This window comes from Eulemur rufifrons, chromosome 7, assembly GCF_041146395.1.
Source record: "Eulemur rufifrons isolate Redbay chromosome 7, OSU_ERuf_1, whole genome shotgun sequence".
NCBI lineage: Eukaryota > Metazoa > Chordata > Mammalia > Primates > Lemuridae > Eulemur > Eulemur rufifrons.
Genome location: NC_090989.1, coordinates 283,072,059 through 283,089,358, shown reverse-complemented (window position 1 = coordinate 283,089,358; position 17,300 = coordinate 283,072,059). Strand labels below are relative to the sequence as shown.

Below are 17,300 nucleotides of genomic sequence, written 5' to 3'. Positions count from 1 at the left end.
GCTCTGTTGCCCGGGCTAGAGTGCCGTGGCGTCAGCCTAGCTCACAGCAACCTCAAACTCCTGGGCTCAAGCAATCCTCCTGCCTCAGCCTCCCAAGTAGCTGGGATTACAGGCATGCATCACGATGTCTGGCTAATTTTTTCTATTTATAGTAGAGATGGGGTCTCGTTCTTGCTCAGGCTGGTCTCGAACTCCTGAGCTCAAGCCATCCTCCTGCGTCAGCTTCCCAGAGTGCTAGGATTACAGGCGTGAGCCACCACACCCGGCCAGTATACTGATCTTTAAACCACTTTTTCATTGAAGATATGACTAGCTTCCTCCATCAATATATTTATTCTGCAAAACTATTTTCTCTTGTATTTTTTTTACTTAAAAAAACACACAACCAATCCAGGCCGCTTTTCTAGGCAGCACTGAGGGTGCAATCCAGCCCTCTTTTTCAGCCCCAGAAGCAGTTGCTGTCGGTGGTTTCATGGGCTTTCTTTAGGTCTGTTTGTCTAAGCATTCACAGACACGGCTGTGTGTTGTCACAGAACCGTGCGCTAGCATGCCGCCGGCATTCGTCGCTTCGCATCAGCCTCGTAACCCCTTCCGGGTCGTCCCTATCAAGCGCGCTGGCTCCTTTTCGTGGCCCTGCGGGAGTCCGCCGTGTCAGCCCCTGACCAGCCTCCTCTCGTGGGCATCTTGGGTGGTTCCGACTCTTTTTTCCCCCATTATAGACAGGCTGCAGAGATGCTTGCTCCTGCAGCTCCATCTGCCTTCCCGCTATCGCTAAGACATCTTTCCAGGAGCGGGACGGAGGGTACATTTTGAAAGCTTTCCCTGGGCACTTGAGCTGGGATTTAAGGCTGAGAAGTTCAGGGGGGGGAAGAGGGCATTTTAGGAGGAGGGAACGTCGTGGGCAAAGGCTGGAGGGTGGGAAAGAGCATTAAGAACCCCCTTAGGGCCTTTGGGGAAGAACAGGAGGAACCTCGGCTGCTTGTCCAGAGTCCCAGGGAGGGGGCCTTCGATGTTCTCCTGTGTCTTCTCCCCATCTCCCCATCCGCCCATCCCCCCATCCCAGGGCGCCCCTGATCCTGATGGCCCGCCCCTGCCCCGGCACCCCGAGCCACACCGCACTGCACATCCACCATGGCTCATCTTCCCAAAGCCTCAATTTCCCCCCTGGTCTCTGTGGGAAGGCCGGTGGCTTCAGTGCCTTTGGGAGGCTCTCGGGCCCCCAGCTGCCCATCACCCGCCCACGCCATGCTCTGCCTACTTCCCGCTGGGGGGCCTTCACCACGCCACACGGAGCGGGAGCTTCGCAGTCAGCATTTCGGGGTCACCCGGGAAGGCCAGGTCATAGTGAGCAGCTAAGCCTGGGTCCTGTAGGTCATGGGGGGTCTGGCCTCTAGGGAACTTTCGGATCATACAGAACGCTGCCCCCTTCTACTGCCTGGACTGCCCCAGTGCCCGGTCCCCGCCTCAGTCTGTTCACCCTTCCTCCAGGCCAACTTAGCCACACGCACACATCTCTGGGCTGACCCTGGCTCACGCATTTCCATCCTTATCGGTGATTTCCATGGAGCTCTGCAGTACCTGGGGAGGCAGGGGAGGGGCCGGCGGGGGGCTCTCCCCCACAGTCCCTGCACAGGAATGCAAAGTGCAGGGCTGCAGCCTGAAGCTGCCACCACTAACAGGGCGTTTTATCTGAAAATTAATTCCCATGTTGCATTTCCCTCCCTAACATGGCAGGTTTGTTTTAATATTGAAATATTGGTTTTGTTATTTACCGTTGAGTAAACTGACACTCCAAGTTGAGTCACCAGCGCCAACCTCACATGCCCGACCCACACCCACCAGGGTCAGTGCCACAGCCTAAGGAGCCTGGTGGCACCCACGTGCGCCATATTCCATGGAAATGGGGCCCCCTGGAGTCGTGTAGTCCGGTGGTCCTGGTGGAAAGACCACAGACTGAGGGTGAAACCAGATTCTGTCTGACACTGCCACCAACTGCCGATGTGGCCTGGGCTAGCACCTCCCCTCTCTGGGCCTCTGCTTCCCTGCGTGGCACCCGGAAGCCACGGCCAGTCCTCACAGGCTGGGCAGGGCCTTCCAGGTCACATGTGACTCAGGTGGTGGAAATTTCAGGCCAAGTGTGAAGCCAGGGGGAGCTGATGGGAAGTGGCGAATGAGGGGGCTTGAAGTCCCCTCAAGTCCCAGACAACAGGTGGGTGGGGCCCCACTGCACCCACAGAGTCACCTCCCATGTGATGAGAGCAGCCCCTGGCATCCGGAAGGAGACAGAACGCCTTGGAGAACTCCGCTCCCTGGCTGGTGGGTCCCAATCTGCAAGTGTGTCCAGGGGCTGCCTTCTCGGGGGCACCGCCAGTTCTGCCTGCGAGGCCCACCCTGCACAGCCCTGGGGGGAAAGAGGAGGGGGCAGTGACCCCCATGCCCCCGCCACTACCTCCGTAGGGCCACGGTGCCCCCAACAAGCCTTTCCAGCCAGGGCTGAATCTTCCCCCAAGCAGGTTCCGGGGGCTTCCCCACGACCTGCCCCCTTTTGCTGCAAAGTGCAGATGGGGTTCCAGCCCCCACCCCTTTGAGGCTGCTGTGGCCCCCTCCTCGCCCCGCACACCACACACTGCGGTGGCCACTCAGTGGAGGAGCCAGACGAGCTCAACCTGATCCCGCCAAACCTCAGCCGGGTGTCGAGTAAGCACTGCCCGGCTGCCCCTCAGCTCAGCGTCTACTCCGTGCCCCGCCCTGCTGCGCAAGTGGCTAAAATCGTGATGTCGGTTTGCTTTTGTTTAGCAAACAAGGAGTATGCAAAGCAGCTCCCACCCCTCTGGGTGGGTGGGTGTGTGTGTACAAGGCGCTGAGCAGTGTGTGTGTGTGTGTGTGTGTGTGTGTGTAAGAGGCGCTGAGCAGCCCCCACTTTTGCACTTTGCCTGCCGTGGGTGGGCAAGGCAAGGTCCTCGCCACAGAGTTGGGAGCCCTTTCCAGGCCAAGCCCCAGCAGCGTGGCCTTGGGCAAGTCCCTTCCTCTCTCTGGGCTTCACTGTCCTGTCCGTGGACAGGAGGAGGGGTGGGAACAGGAGGTCACCAAGGCTCTGCTGGCTCTAATGCTCTGGCCACTAGAGTCCCTCTTCCCCGAATTTCAAGAGCCAGGTGGGCGGGACAGCAGCAGGGAGCCTGTGGAGGCGGCCAGACCACTCTGCTGTGTAGTCACCATGGCCCCACACACCGGGCAGGGCCCCACACACCGGGCAGGCTTGCGTAGCAGCAGCAGGAAGGGCCTCTGGAAGGAAGCGCACGGCAGCGTCCTGCCAGCCGAACGCAGAGCCAGGGTGTCGCTAGGACTTGCCGTTCTCCGTGGGGCTGCAGACAGGCGCCTTGGCCTTGGCCTCACCCCAGCGGAGAGAACTAGAGGAGCTGCCTTTGTCTCAGGGGGAGGGGCGCCCAAGAAGACAGCCGAGACTTGGAATGGGCCCTTGATCCCGGTTCTGCCCTTGCCTGCTGCGTGACCTTGGGCAAGGAGGCCAGTCTCTCTCTCTCCCTCTCTCTCTCTCTGTTCCCAAATTAAATCTCAGAAAAACACTGAACACCCAAATCCTTCCCTAGGAGACGGACAGATGTGTATTATACATTAGTGGCTCTAAAAAGCAGTTCAATAAAGGATGTCACCTGACTTTAACCCAGAACTCCCCAAAGTCATTTGGCCAATGCAGTCTTTACTCCGTAAAGCAGGTGAACCTGTGGGCCTGTGGGGCACACCCGGGACACCAGGCTGGTCTGGGGCACGTCCGGCCAGCTCAGGGTCCTCTCTGCAGCCGTGAGTTCAAGTCCAAGGACGTGTCCTTCACCCCCTGCAGCAGGAAGGACCAGACGGTCCACGTGAACGGCTTCCAGCCGGATCCGTGTCTGAGCTGTGCCCGCTAGCGAGCTGGGCCTTCGCTGGGGCGAGTCACCATGCGCCATTTCCTCACAGGTTGAGCCTCACGAGTTGATCAACACACCTTAATCAAGTTGGCTCAGGAACCCAAGTTTAAATAGCATTATAAAGAGGAACCACCTGACAACAACAGCATTTCTTTGAAAATATCCTCTTTTCTCCGGGAAAGGGTAAGCCCTGCTGTCTGTGTTCTTTTATGGCTGACCTCTCTGAGCCTCAGTTGCCTCATCTGTAAAAGGGGATAATGACACCTGCCTCGTGGAGAGTTAGGTGGGTGAGAGACAGTGGGGAACCCTCGGCCGCTCAGCACCTGTGAGTGATTCATTCAGAAGTGCCCGTGGCGCCGGGGGCTGGCACCCAGGCAGCACACCTTCTACTGAGGGGCAAGTTACCCACAGGCCACTGCTGGTCCACGTTCCTTGGCTCCTAGGCTGTGAGCAGGGAGCCCAAGTCACTCGGTGTCAGAAGAGAGAGAACTTCTGGCTGGACAACCAAGGGGGACTCCGTGGAGGAGACGGCATCTGAGTGGGCCTTGCGTGGTGGGCAGGACTTCAAAGGGGACGTGCGTGACGTGGCAGCACTTACCAGCACGTGCTGGGCCCTGCACGCTGCTTCACACAGAGGTCTCAGCGAATCCGTGGCGGGGGACTGCTGGGTTCACCGTTCTACAGAGGAGGAAGCTGAGCCCCAGGGAGTAGCAGGGCCTCACCTGAAGTCACACAGCTAGCAAGGCAGCAGCTGTGAAGTCCATTTTGCCATACAAGGTAACACAGGTTCCAGCACTGGGGTGTAGACATCATCTTTGGGGCCGTTATTCAGCCCACCGCGGTGACTACGTTAAGGACCTCGAGATGGGACGATTCTCCCGGATTATCCAGGTGTAACCACAGGGTCCTCATGAGAGGGAGACAAGAAGGTCAAAGGTAGAAGAAGGAGATGGGACGACAGAAGCAGAGGTCGGAGTGAAGTGCCTTGAGGACAGAGGAAGGGCCCTGAGCTGGGGATGGCAGGGACGTCTAGAAGCTGAAAAGGACAAGGAAACAGGCTCTGCCCTGGAGCCTCCGGGGGGAGCACAGCCCTGCCAACACCTTGACTTTGGCTATGACCCATCTGGGGTTCCAGCCCCTAGAATTGTAAGAGAAAACCTCTGTGTTGTTTTAAGCCACTAAGTTTGAGGTCATTTGTTACCGCGGCAACAGGAAACTGACATGGCTCCCGCTGCTGTAGCCTTGTAACTCAGGGTTTCTGACGCCTCTGTTACTGCACTCATCAGTGGCCTGGGCGTGGTGGCCGTGTGCAGGTCTCCCAACGTGCCTGTGGCCCTTCCACAGCCTTCTCTGCTATTGGAGCCTCCTCGCTCCCCTCCCCAAAGCCTCGGGCAGTATCTTGGACCTGGTAGGCACTTAGTGATGCTGCTCACATGCAAACAAATCTGTCTTTATTTTCAGTTACAGCAATTGAGAGGAACAGGCTTTGACATCAGTAACTGCTGGTTTCTGCAGACCCGCGGCCTGATTGCAGCGCTGGAATCCCTGTGGCCAGCTGAGCGCTGGGCAGAGGTGGGGGCAGCAACACAGCTGGCTGCAGCAGAGGGACGCCACCCCTCCTGCTGGGCAGCAGGCAGCTCGGACGGTCCGTCACAGCCAGAACGAGGCCCAGGAAAATCCAAGGTGACCAGATCCCAGCCCAGTGGGCAACAGACAGGGGAGGATGTCTCCGTGGGGCCCAGCTCTGGTCTACTCATGGCATCCCCGTCTGCCTGGGGGTATTCCCGCTTTCTGTGCTCAGCTAGAAGCAAGCACCTGAGCACAGCTGTAGGCAGCTTCAGCTCAGAAGATCTAGCCCAACTCCTGCACTTTGTGGCAGGAGAAATGTTGAGCCAGAGAGGGAAAGTGACTTGCCCAAAGTCACACAGCAATTTCATGAGTCTCAACATAAGCTTAAAGATTCCTTTCCAGTGCCATCTCCAGGAGACTGGTGATCTGGGTGCGTGAGTCTGGCCTCCAGGTGACGGGGACTCAGGGCAGGCTGGCCAGGTGCCAGGAGCTGGCACAGCCTCACTTGAGATTGTGCTGGCTCTCACGGTGCCGCCGCAGATCCACCTTGCGCTGGAAGCCCTTGGTGCACAGCTCACAGCTGAAGGGCTTGAAGCCCGTGTGCTTGCGGCTGTGCGTGATGAGGTTGGAGCTCTGGCTAAAGGCCTTCCCGCACACCTGGCACTTGTGTGGTTTCTCACCTGTGGGGGTGGGGGTGGGCACAGCACAGCACGGGCAGGGTCAGGGCCTCCTTGCCACCCTGCTGCCCCTGCCCTGCCAGAACTTCACCCTCTGTCAGTGGTGGTTTCCGCTTTGTAACTAGACCCCACCCCCAGCCTCAAGCGGGGCCTCTGACACATCTCTCAGTGACAGTGAGGGTGACCAGAGGCAGCGTCCAGGCCCCCCTGACCCCAGCTGTGTCTGGGCCCTGGGTGGGTTGGGCCTGGGGGCGCAGGCGGGCGGTCGCTCACCGGTGTGGATGTAGGTGTGCTTCTTCATGTCCGACTTCTGGTGGAAGCGCTTGCCGCAGAACTGGCAGGGGTAGGGCCGCGTGTCCGAGTGGATGAGCAGGTGGGTGCTCAGGGTGGACGAGCGCTTGAAGGCCTTGCCGCACATGCGGCACTGGAAGCTGCGCTCCTGCCGGAGGAAACGAGGCCCTGGGGGGTCAGGTGCAGGCGGGGCCTCACGCCCCGGGAGTGCCAAGCTGGGCGCAGGACTGGACCCGGCCGGGATCCCCTGAGGAACAGGACACTCTGTTGGGGTGGCCTCAAGGACAGGGACCTCCGCCGCCCAATTCCTGCCCCTCGGGCGGGACTGGGAGCCTAACTGACCTCCTGTGGGATTTTTCCTTGTAACTTTCACACTTGTCCTACTCAAGATAAGCCTCAGTGTATGTTTGTTGAGTGGCTGATGGTCCAAGTGACCTGAGAGTTTTTCAGGGCTGACGTTTTGTGACCATTCACCCAGACTGAGCTCCTCGAGGCGGGGAATGCTTATGGGCTGCACGGAGGTTTAGTTAAGAGTCTCAACTGTTGAGGCTCAGTTCTGGCTTCTGCCTCTCAGCAGCCACATGCTTTCAGGCAAGTCATTTGACCTCCCTGAGACTCAGTTTCCTCATCTGTACACTTGGACAGCAATAGCAATGACCTCAAAGTGCTGCTGGAGGCCTGCAGGTGGACGCCCGGGCCAGCGCCGGTACGTGGCGGTGCCCTCCAGCCCCGGCTGTCGTGAGCATTCCCTGCCCGGCCCACCCACCTGCGCGTTTGTGTTTTCACCCAGGTGCTGGTGACCCATGTCAGTTTCAGGTGCTCTCCCTGGAAGGGATACTAAAGAGGGGGTCCCAGCCCCAGGTGGGGCTAAGGAGGATGAGATCAATCTTTAAACCTAACTCCAAGACTCTAAGAACCAAGGGCCTCAAAGCTGAAGACATCTGTCCTGGCCACCCAGGGGGCAGGATCATTTCTGACCGTCACAGATATATCGCTGCCCCCGAAATCCCACCAGGGCAGAGCCTCTTCCGGTTGTATGTGAAGCCAACTCGGTCTATCAGAGACCCAAGTGTGTCAAGGGCAGGTATTGGAGACTCAGACTTAGGGAGACAGGTGTTGGGGACCCCCCATCCATGTCACCCTCAGGGGAAGGGGGAGAGACCCGCCATAGCCCCCAGGCTCCCTGAGGGAAGCACAGAGCAGGAGTGGGGCTTGGGGTCCTGTGCCTGGCCAGCTGCCCACCTGGGAGTGGACGTGCGTGTGCTGCTCCAGGCTCACGGCGTGGCCGAAGGTTTTGCCGCAGATGTCACAGGCGAAGGGCCGGGTCCCGCTGTGGGAGCGGCGTACGTGCACTTCGAGCCCATGAGGGGTGGAGAACACCTGGGAGCAGGGACAGAGTATAAGGCCACTGGAGGCTGCAGGGAGGGAGGCAGGCCTGGGGGCCAGACCCCTCTGTACCCAGCTCCCGCCAAGGATGAGCATACAAGGGAAGAGGCACTGGACCGCTAGTTCTGCTGCTCATCTGCTGTGTGTCCTGGGGAGGTCCCCTGCCCTCTCTGTGGCTGTTTTCTGTCTATATAGTGGGAGCTGAGAGAGGGGATCTGGAAGGCCCCTCCGTGCCCATCGAGAAGCTGAGTAGCCTAGTGGTTAAAGGCTGGGCATTGGCCAGAGTCAGGTTTGAATGCTGGTTCTGATATTTACTTGCTGTGTGATCTTGGGAAAGTGATTCAACCTTTCTGAACCTTAGCCCGTCATCTGCCTCCCAGGACTCATGCCTGTCAAATGCTCAGCACAGGGTCCGGCTGATGAGGAGGAACATTCTAAATCCTTGATCCCACCAAGGTCCGGAGCCCCCGGAGCCGCCTGTGTGCTGGGGAGGGGTGCAGAGCAGGGCGCACGCCCCTCGTCCCCCAGCTGCTCACCTTGTTGCACTTGACGCAGTGGTACGCCTCCATGCCCGGGGAGTAGCGGAGGGTAAAGTCCAAGGGGGGCTCGGCGCTGGGCACCAGGGGGCTGCCGTACAGGCTGACGGAGCGCTCCAGGAAGGCTGACTGCATGGTGGAGGGGGCCTGCCGGTAGCTGTGGCCATAGGACGAGGCCAGGGTGTCCCAGGAAATGCTGGGCTTGTAGAACGGGGGTGAGTCGGAGAGTGGCGAGTCCCCATCCTGGGGTCGGGACATCACAGTGGGGACCTCTGTGGAGACAGGGACACGTGCCTGGTGACTCATTTAAAAATAGGGCACCCGCTCCCCATCATCCTCCACCACCCACCACGACCTTGGTGACCGCATGCTGCAGGTGTCAGTGCGTAACCCCAGATATTTACTGCAGGGGCATCTGTGGCTCTTCGGGTTTCCAGCCCAGAAACACATCCACCCTCACCCCAGGGTGCCCACCTCACCCGGCACATGGGCCTGCCCAGCTGCCCAGCTCTGACCTCCCCCCACCAGACACCCTCCTCCGAGGATCAGCTCCCGGTCCGGGAGGTCTAAGCAGAAGTCAGAGAGCCTGGGTTGCATCCGAGTGACTTTGTGGGTCCTTCCCAACTCCGCAGCCCCAAGGGACCCTGCTACAGGAGTCCATTTATCCACCCTCCCCCTGGCCCTTGCTGGCTGGGAGTGGCTGGGGGTCCCAGGCTGGTACCTGGCGCTGAGGTCCTGGCCAAGCTCTGGTCCTGCTCCAGTGCCGGCTCCTGTTTGAGGTTGGGCCAGTCCAGGCACTGGCTTGGGAATAGGGTGCTGAGGACGGGGCCGCTGCCCAGGACCTGGTCCTGGGCCTCTGCGGGGAGACAAGACCATCAGAGTCACAAGCCACAGCTTCTGGGGAGCCCCGAGGGGGCAGGGGCCCTCCCTTCCTCAGAGGAGGAGGACCCAGGGAGAGACCCCCTTGCCGCTGCTCCAGCTGCTCACGCTCGGGGGCTCTGCCCAGGGTCGGGGACGAGAGGGAGGCCAGGAGGGGACCCTGAGAGCTTTTGGACCGGTCTGAGTGTTCCCGAGCACCCCAACCCCAGTCCTAGACCAGACCTCCAGTTAGGCCCCACATGTCGGTAACTGAGCACTCGCTCCAGTCCCGTCTCTCACCACCCTAAGGGATCCGGAGACACAAGTGCATCATTCATTCATGCGTTCATTCAGCCAACACTGACGGAGCCCTGCTCCCAGTCTTGGGAGAGGAGGCTCCCTTGGGGGAGATGCTGCTGCCTCCCCCCGACGCTGAGCAGAGAGCCCCTGGCGGCAGCAGGGCCCAGCCTGGGCTCCGACTCACCAGGCGGGAGAGCAGGAGGCCAGAGCGGGCCATCCTCCCGCACGCGGGGCTGGTGGTAGGTGTGGGCCTTCTTGCTCTTCACCAGGAAGGAGCGCGGCATTTCAGCGTGCACCCTACACCTACGAGGGGAGACAGAGGAGCAGTTAGGAGGGGCAAGAGAACAACACTCCTGTGTATTTGAGAGCCTCGTCCTGAGATCAAACACCACCTGCACTGGGTAGAAGAGTGCCCCCCGCCCAAGGTTCACGTCTACCGGGAACCTGCGAGCGAGACCTTATTGGAGGAAATAGAGTCTTTTTGCAGATGTAATCAAGCTAAGGTGAAGTCCTGCTGGGTTGGAGTGGGCCCTAAATCCAATGGGACTTGTGTCCTTATAGACAGAAGGAAACCTGGACACAGAGACACAGACACACACAGGAGAACGCCATGTGACCACAGAGGCAGGGAGACTGCAGGGTTGCTTCTGGAAGCCGAGGAACGCCCGGGCTCGCTGGCGGAGGCATGAAACAGACGCTCCCTTGGAGCTGCAGAAGGAGCCGACACCTTGATTTGGACTTCTAGACCCCAGAACTACAAGAGAATATATTTCTGTTGTTTCTAAGCCACCCTGCTTGTGCTACTTTGTTACGGCAGCTACAAATCCTAACCTGCTCACTCACTGGGAAGCTAATCCGCTCACCCTCTAGACAACCACAGGGACACCTGCTTCCACTGGCATGGGCTGAGTTGCACTGGAGCAGAGAGGGTAGGGCAGGGGCAGGGGTCCCCCACATGTCACACACTGTGGACCCCACTTGTAGAAAAGCTGCATTTAAGTCCCAGTGGAATCACTTTCAGAAGCCACAGAAAGAGGTGATCTGTGCTTAGGTTTTATAATCCGAGGCTCATGGGTTAGAATGTCAGCTCCCCTGCTGTGCAATCTGGGGCAGACACTTAACCTCTCTGGGCCTATTTTTGTCTTCTGTAAGGTGGGACGTCCAGGACTGTAGTGCTGATGAGAGCATCATATGTGCTCAGTGCCTATCATGGGGGCCTGGCAGAGAGGCTGCAGCGGGCGAGGGGCACCTCCATTGAAAATCCATGTTGTCCAGCAAGCTGGGAGCGGCTGCAGAGTAGAACCGCACCTTGTACCCAGCCCCAGCCTAGCGTCTGGTCCCCAGAAGGAGGGGCCCAAGGACCCCCTATTCCACTGCACCTGGAGGCTGGAGGTTTTGTGGACAGAGGAAGAGGCAAATGTGCACCAACTCCAGGAGCTGAGCAGTGGGCAGCCCAGCCCAGCATGCTACTGAGCCTGCTGGTCAGAGGGGCAGGGGAAGAAATCGAGGACCACATTGGTCAAGGGACCTGCCCATGGCCCAGGTGGGGGTGGGGGAGTGGCAGAGCGGGACCACCTGACTACCCCGGGACTCCTGGCTTCCTCTGCAAACCCTCTGGGGTAGAGAGCCTCTCCTGGCCCCAGAATGGTTCACCTCTTGCACCCAGCCTGTGATGCTCTCCTGAGGACTCCCAGGGACAGAGAGCCTCTGCCTATGGTCCTCTGTGCTTCTACCCGCCGTGTTGTGTCCAAGCAGCAGCTCAGAAGAAATATTCAGCCAAGGTCAGTCCCATTCCTGAGGCCTCGGAGGAGTCCCAGCCCCACCCACCCTGCAGGGGCGATAGGGCTAAGAGAAGGCGGGAAATGGATCACAGCTCCTCGGAACAGCAGGGAGGGCGAGGGTGAGTGATAAGGCCCTGACCCAGGAGCAGACTGGGAGGTGGGAGATTAGAAAAGGCAGCTTGGAGCTCTGCCTTCCCCAAGGGGATGACCCAGCCCAGGGAGAAGAGGGACCCCCTGGCCAGAGCCCCACGGAGGGACATCAGGAGTTTGGGCTGTGGGGGCTCTGCCCAGGGGACAAGCCCAGGCCGGGCCCCTGCTTGCTACAAGGCTGCCTGGGGCCCATAACCCAACCTCGTGGGGTCACTGGGAGCAATAAGGACCCTTATTTCTCGTCAACACGTGTGTCAGGTGCTCAGCACGGTGTCTGGGCCCCGCCAGGGCGGTCGTATCTCTGCCTGGAGGAGCAGCTTCAGGAGGGCAGCGCCGCTGGTCCCCGCACCCGACCCACAGCAGACGCACTCAAAGGACAGCACGAGCCCTAGACCTGGTGCCCCAGCAGCCCCCAGGAACCCAGGAACACACCCCAGACCCCACGCTCTCTCAGCTCTAAAATAAGGAGGTGGGGGAGGTTGAAGGCCTCTGGGGTCCCGTCCTGCTGTCAGATTCTCGGCTCTCTGAACAAAGGCTCGGGCTGGGGGCTGCCGGTCTCCCCACTCGCCGGGCAGCCACGGCCTTATCTCCCAGGGACATGTCTTCCTCCTCCTGCCCCCCCCCCAAGGCTCCCCGCACCCCCTTCCTTCCCCCTTCTAACTCTTCTTCACCTCAGGAAACCCCTTGGGGAGGCCAGACCCTGGATGGAGGGGAGTGGACCCCCCCGTGAGCGAGGGGAGGGCTGAGGGCACTGGGTTCCCCTTGCACTTTGTTTTTGGGGGGTCTCTGAGGGCAGGGCCATGGTCTGCGTATCAAAAGGTGATCCACTTTTGCACACATTGCATGAGGAAATCGGCCAGAACCAAAGGTTTGCACTAAGGCCTCTGCTGGGGCGGCAGGAAGTGCTCCTGCGGTGGGTCTGCGCAGCCTTGCTTCTTACCCTTCGTGCTGCGTGGCTGGAGCTGAGCCCCACTCACTCTCCCAGCTCGCAGAGGAGGAGCGGGCCTTCGGGGCTGGCCCAGGCCCCCAGGTGGGTGTTTATTCAGTGCCGACTGGGCGAGCGCTGGACAGTGGCTGTCATTTCCCAGCCCGGCTTCTGAGCTGATGTGCTAAGGAGGACGACGGGGCAGTGGAGCAAGCCGCCCGCTGTGCCCTTCATCATCAAGTCCCACACCGGGGCCAGGGAAGCAGTGTCTTCCCGGGTTGCAGGCAGGAAAACTGAGGAACGCGGCCTGCGACACGGAGGGGAGGCTGGATGCTGGGGCGGGGTGGGGGGGGGAATCACACTGCTGTCATCCCCCCCACAGCGGCTCCTGAAGAGCCCTGGGTAGGGGGCAGGTGAGGAGCGGGCTCCCCTTCGGGAAGCTCTGGCCTTCCGTTGGGTTCAAAGCCCCAGGAGACCCCAGGTCAATGGACTCGACCCGAGGACAGCACCACTACAAGGACACTTTCTAGCGTTCATGAGCACAGGCCAAGCACTTCTCACTTACACAAGGAGCAAGGGGGTCCCAGTTTCGGGAGCTCCCCACCTGGAGGAAGGTGATTCTCTGGCCTGTCCCAGTGTTCGTCCCCAAGCCCCGCACCCCTCATCCTGCCTCCCCCAGGCTCTCTCCCCTAAGCCGGGAAGTGACCACGGCACAGCCAGCGCAAAGTCCTCAGGCCCACGGTGGGACCCAATGGACCCAGCGAACTTCCTTTTGGCCCCTGTTAGGCGAGTTTGGGAAAAAAAAAAAAAAAAACAGGAACCAATCACCTATACTGTAGTTAATTAACAACCACTGGGTTTTGATTCACACGAACTCCGCTCTGAGAAAGAGCTGAGAGCAGAGATTATGAAAGAAGCTCAGGATTTCTTCATAAAACAGAGGCCCTGATGGTATCGGAGCTCCGGAAGGAGGCCCCCTGTTAACATCTCGCTGCAAACCCTGGTCCCGATAGGGGGTCCCCTGACCCTGAGTCAGAATCTCAGTCAGGGCTGCTGGACGGGGACAGCCCTGCACGGCAGGCCTGGCACCCGCTGCCAGCGGGAGGCAGGTCAGCCGGCCTGGGGGTTTCGTGTGAGGAGGGGGCTCCTCATGTCCCCCACGGGGTCGAGTCTGATTAGAGACCTTGGGCTTGTGGCCATGTCAGCTGCCAACCTGGGGCTTGGTTTTCCTATCTCTCAAAAGGGACGGTTGGGCTAAGAGATTTCTAAACTTCCCTTTCGCTCTAAAATCCTGCGGACGATTCGTTGATCTTCGGCGAGGGACAGACCCACCTTGACTAAAGTAGTCGTCACTCGGGTTCCCTTTTCAGGAGGATTGGGTAAGACGGTTGAGACCCTTTCGACTTCCTTTCTATGTAAAGACTCACGGGAAAACAACAAAACGTTTCCATACAGGAGTCGGGTTAAAGAGGAGCCCAGGTGATTTTAGGGGGCACAGCAGAGAACAGTAACTTTTATTTGCTATTTAGTTATTCTCAAATGTCTCTGCCACAGTTCAGAGAATGCAATGTCAAAAGTGAGTAAATCCACTTCTGGGTCTAGACCCCAAAGCACTGCACACCATGCTCACAGCAGCATTATTCAGCGCAGCCAAAAGCCAGAAGCAGTCTGAGTGCCATGACAGATGAACGCCAGAGCAAACATGCTGCGTACACGCAGTGGGATACTGTTCCACCTTGAACAGGAAATTCTGACACACGCTACAACAGGGATGAGCCTTGAGGACATTATGCTCAGTGAAATAAGCCGGTCACAGAGGACAAACACTGTGTGATTCCATATATGAGCACCTAGAGGAGGCAAATTCATAGAGACTGAAATAGATTAGAGGTACCAGAGGCTGCGGGAAGGGGATGGGAGAGTTATTGTTTAATAGACGTGAAGTTTCGGTTTTATATGAAACAGTTCGGCGGATGGATGGTGGTGATGGTTGCACAACACTGTGAATACACTTAATATCACTCAACCATATGCTTAACATGGTTAAAATTGTAAATTTTATGTTATGTGTATTCGATCACAATAAAAACAGAAGCGAGCAAATGAAACACCGTCTGCGTATCTCTGTATCAGAGAATAAAGCAGCTCTCATTGGTTTGAATTCCTGAAAAGACACAAACAAAAAGCCTGCCTCTAGCCTAGGTGGGGAAAAGTTTTCTGTTGTTCCTGCCAAGGGTCTAAACGTTGTGTTACCGAGGGTGAAGAATCCTATGTGATCAGGCTACTTTCCCGTGGGTGATCTGGGGTGATCCGGTCCCAGAGCCTTTGAAAATCCTTGTACTCTCCCACAGGACTCCTCACCCACCCCACCCTGCCCTCCTGAAAGCTTCAGGAAAATTATCTGCACCGACTTTGAGTGAGTCTGTCCATCAAACCTGAACCTGGCACAGCTCTCTGATGTTCCCCAAGAACTTTCTTCAGGGAGACCAGCCGACTGACCCCGAAATCTGAGAGTTAGAAAGTTAGGCGAGTCGCCCATCTGCTTGTCCAAAGAATTCCTTCTGCAACACTTCTGAGAACCAGACACTCACCACTTTGCTAGACTTGGAAATATTCTACCCGTTGCCTACTAAGAAACATGCAGGTGGTCAGGTGCAGCTTGGCTAGCTTCCAATATCAGCCCTCTAATACCAGGCCCACCTCCAGAAATTGCAGTTAATTTGCCCCCAAAGATCTTATGACAGCTGTGAACTTTCTCCCCAGAAAAATGCACACAGGCACACAGCCACGGTCGTTCTGTGGACTCCCCTTCGCAAGCCGTATGTTAGAATGATCCTCTCTCCCCAGACCCCCAGAGACTCAAACCCGGCTTTTTCTCCAAAAATAGGCAGAAAAGGCTACCGACAGTCCCAGGGAAAGGAGAGACGAGACGGCACCTCCCCACCAGTCCTGTTGGTCCTGAAGGCTGGGGGCCACCTTGTCCTCTCCCCTGGGCAGGCTCTAGAGGGGAGGGCACCTGACTCTCCAAGTCCTGAGAACTTCTGTGAAGGTTGCCTGGGCTTGGGACCTTCCCACAGCCAGTCACAGACTCAGGCACCTGGAAACCTGCCGCCTGTGCACTGGCCGGGTCCCTGGGAGAGCTGGGTATAGGTATGGCTTCGTGCAAGCAGGTGATGTCTGTCAGCCTCAGATCAAGTTTTGAAGAGGGTGGTGGGACGCACAATTGCTAGCCAAGCCCGGCAGACAAGCCTACCTGCTCACCACCTCTCCTGCCCTGGCTGGGGGGATGAAAGCTGCGCCCTGCAGAGGAGGCTTCCCAGCCACCTTGGCCTTCCCATAGGGCAGAAGGAACTAGGGAAGCTGCTTGTTGAACATGCAAATTTAAAAAGAAAAGCACAGAAACGCGTTCTCCAGCACTCACCTGCCGGGAGCTGTTCTCCTCCGAGCCCTGTGGAGCGTCCCGGGGAGGGACCGCAAAGCCTCTCTGGGGACCGGTCCTCACTCTGTCAACTTCACGACTCTCTGCACAAATAGATACTTCTCCTTTTTTTTTTCTCTCTCTCTCCCTCTGTGTATGTGTGTTTTTCCTCTTCTGTTCCCCTCCCTGATTTTCAATCTGATTATTTGTGTCAAAATCTGGCGGTGAAGCAGCAGCCAATGGCAGAGCGCGAGCGTGGCCGTATTTGCTTATCAAAACTTTCCAGGGCTCAAGACTCTGAATTCTCATTTCTAACCCTCCACTCTTGGAGCAGCACTGCTTCTCTCCGGAAATTCTGAATAGCATCTGGATGGCAAGAAAGGAATGGCCAAATGGTTAAATTTGGAAAATTAAAGTTAAAATAAAGCATTTACTTATAAAACCTGATTTTGCATAGAGAAGTCATAACCTTTTCCTTCGTTTTTCCTTTCTTCTTTCCCATCTTCCTTCCTCCTTCCTTTCTTTCTCACCCTCTCCCTCCTTCCTCCCTCCCAGAGTTCAGCGTCCCAAGGCTAATGAGAGCCAGGGGCACTGGGACCCGAAGCCCATGGCTGCAGACCACGTTCACAGAAGCCCCTCTTGTCACAGCGGAGGTCATGTTCCAGAAGAAACGTCTCATTCACATGTCCCCACTCCCACAGGACCACTGCGAGGGGGGCTGCGGAGGTATGGTGGTGAGGTGGGGCCCTGAGACCCTCAGCCTGCCTGAGCCCACGTACAGATTGAATGCTGGGTCCCGGGGCCCGCGTGTGCCGCCATCTGGTGGCAGCAGAAGAGATGGGGCAGCCAGCGGGGGCCTCCGGGTGTCCCGATCCCCAGGGAGAAAGCTTGGCACCCGGCCGGGGCATTTCATCCCATTTGGCACCGAGCCCCATCCCCTGGCTCCCCACCCTCTTCATCCTCTGCCCCCCCCCACCCCGCCGCCTCCTCCCGCCTCCTCCCACTTATGGGATGACTGATTTATTTCAGGAGGTTTTGCATAAGACGAGGACTCCACAAAACAGAGCACTGTTAGGCTGATTTGCATGCTCTTCCAGCCCCAGCGGGGAGAGATTATATTTCCCTCATAAAGAAAACAAGTTTGGCGACAGGAAGGCCCGACTTAAACTGCAAGTCCAAGGTTCGTAGGGAAGAGAAAGGGGTGTTTCAGGTGAGGTCTTTCTGCTGGGGCCCAGCCCCGGAGCGCCAGCTGGGAGGCCACCACCCGCCGGCCATGTGGTCACCCAGGTCCGAGTGCTGGGCTGCAGGTCCCTACCGCAGGCCAGGGACAAGCAGACAACTGCTCGGGGCCCTCGGTCTCTCTTCCTGGGGGACGGGGATTTGGGGAAATACCTTGAGTGTTCTTTGGATGTTGCACATTGCCAACAACGAACTCGAACCTCAACAAGTCCCTAATTTCTTTGTGTTCTTACTTCATTATAAAAAC

General features: G+C 58.0%; 1 protein-coding gene across 4 annotated transcripts; it reads right to left on the bottom strand.

Moving 5' to 3' along the window:
* Positions 1-5,367: 5,367 nt before the first annotated feature.
* On the bottom strand, positions 5,368-15,970 carry GFI1B (growth factor independent 1B transcriptional repressor). Of its 4 annotated transcripts, XM_069474784.1 has the most exons (7): positions 15,818-15,970; positions 9,725-9,843; positions 9,104-9,236; positions 8,383-8,654; positions 7,703-7,840; positions 6,443-6,608; positions 5,368-6,172 (listed from the first exon to the last, which is right to left on the bottom strand). In XM_069474784.1, exons 2-7 carry the CDS (start codon positions 9,755-9,757, stop codon positions 5,994-5,996), a joined length of 921 nt encoding a protein of 306 aa, XP_069330885.1. In that variant the 5' UTR covers positions 9,758-9,843; positions 15,818-15,970; the 3' UTR covers positions 5,368-5,993. The 4 variants fall into 4 exon arrangements, with proteins under 4 accessions (XP_069330885.1, XP_069330883.1, XP_069330884.1 ...); XM_069474782.1 differs by lacking the exon at positions 15,818-15,970 and having other exon boundaries at positions 5,994-6,172; positions 6,443-6,707; positions 9,104-9,238; positions 9,725-9,824; XM_069474783.1 differs by lacking the exon at positions 15,818-15,970 and having other exon boundaries at positions 5,994-6,172; positions 9,104-9,238; positions 9,725-9,824.
* Between the last annotated feature and the right edge of the window lie 1,330 nt (positions 15,971-17,300).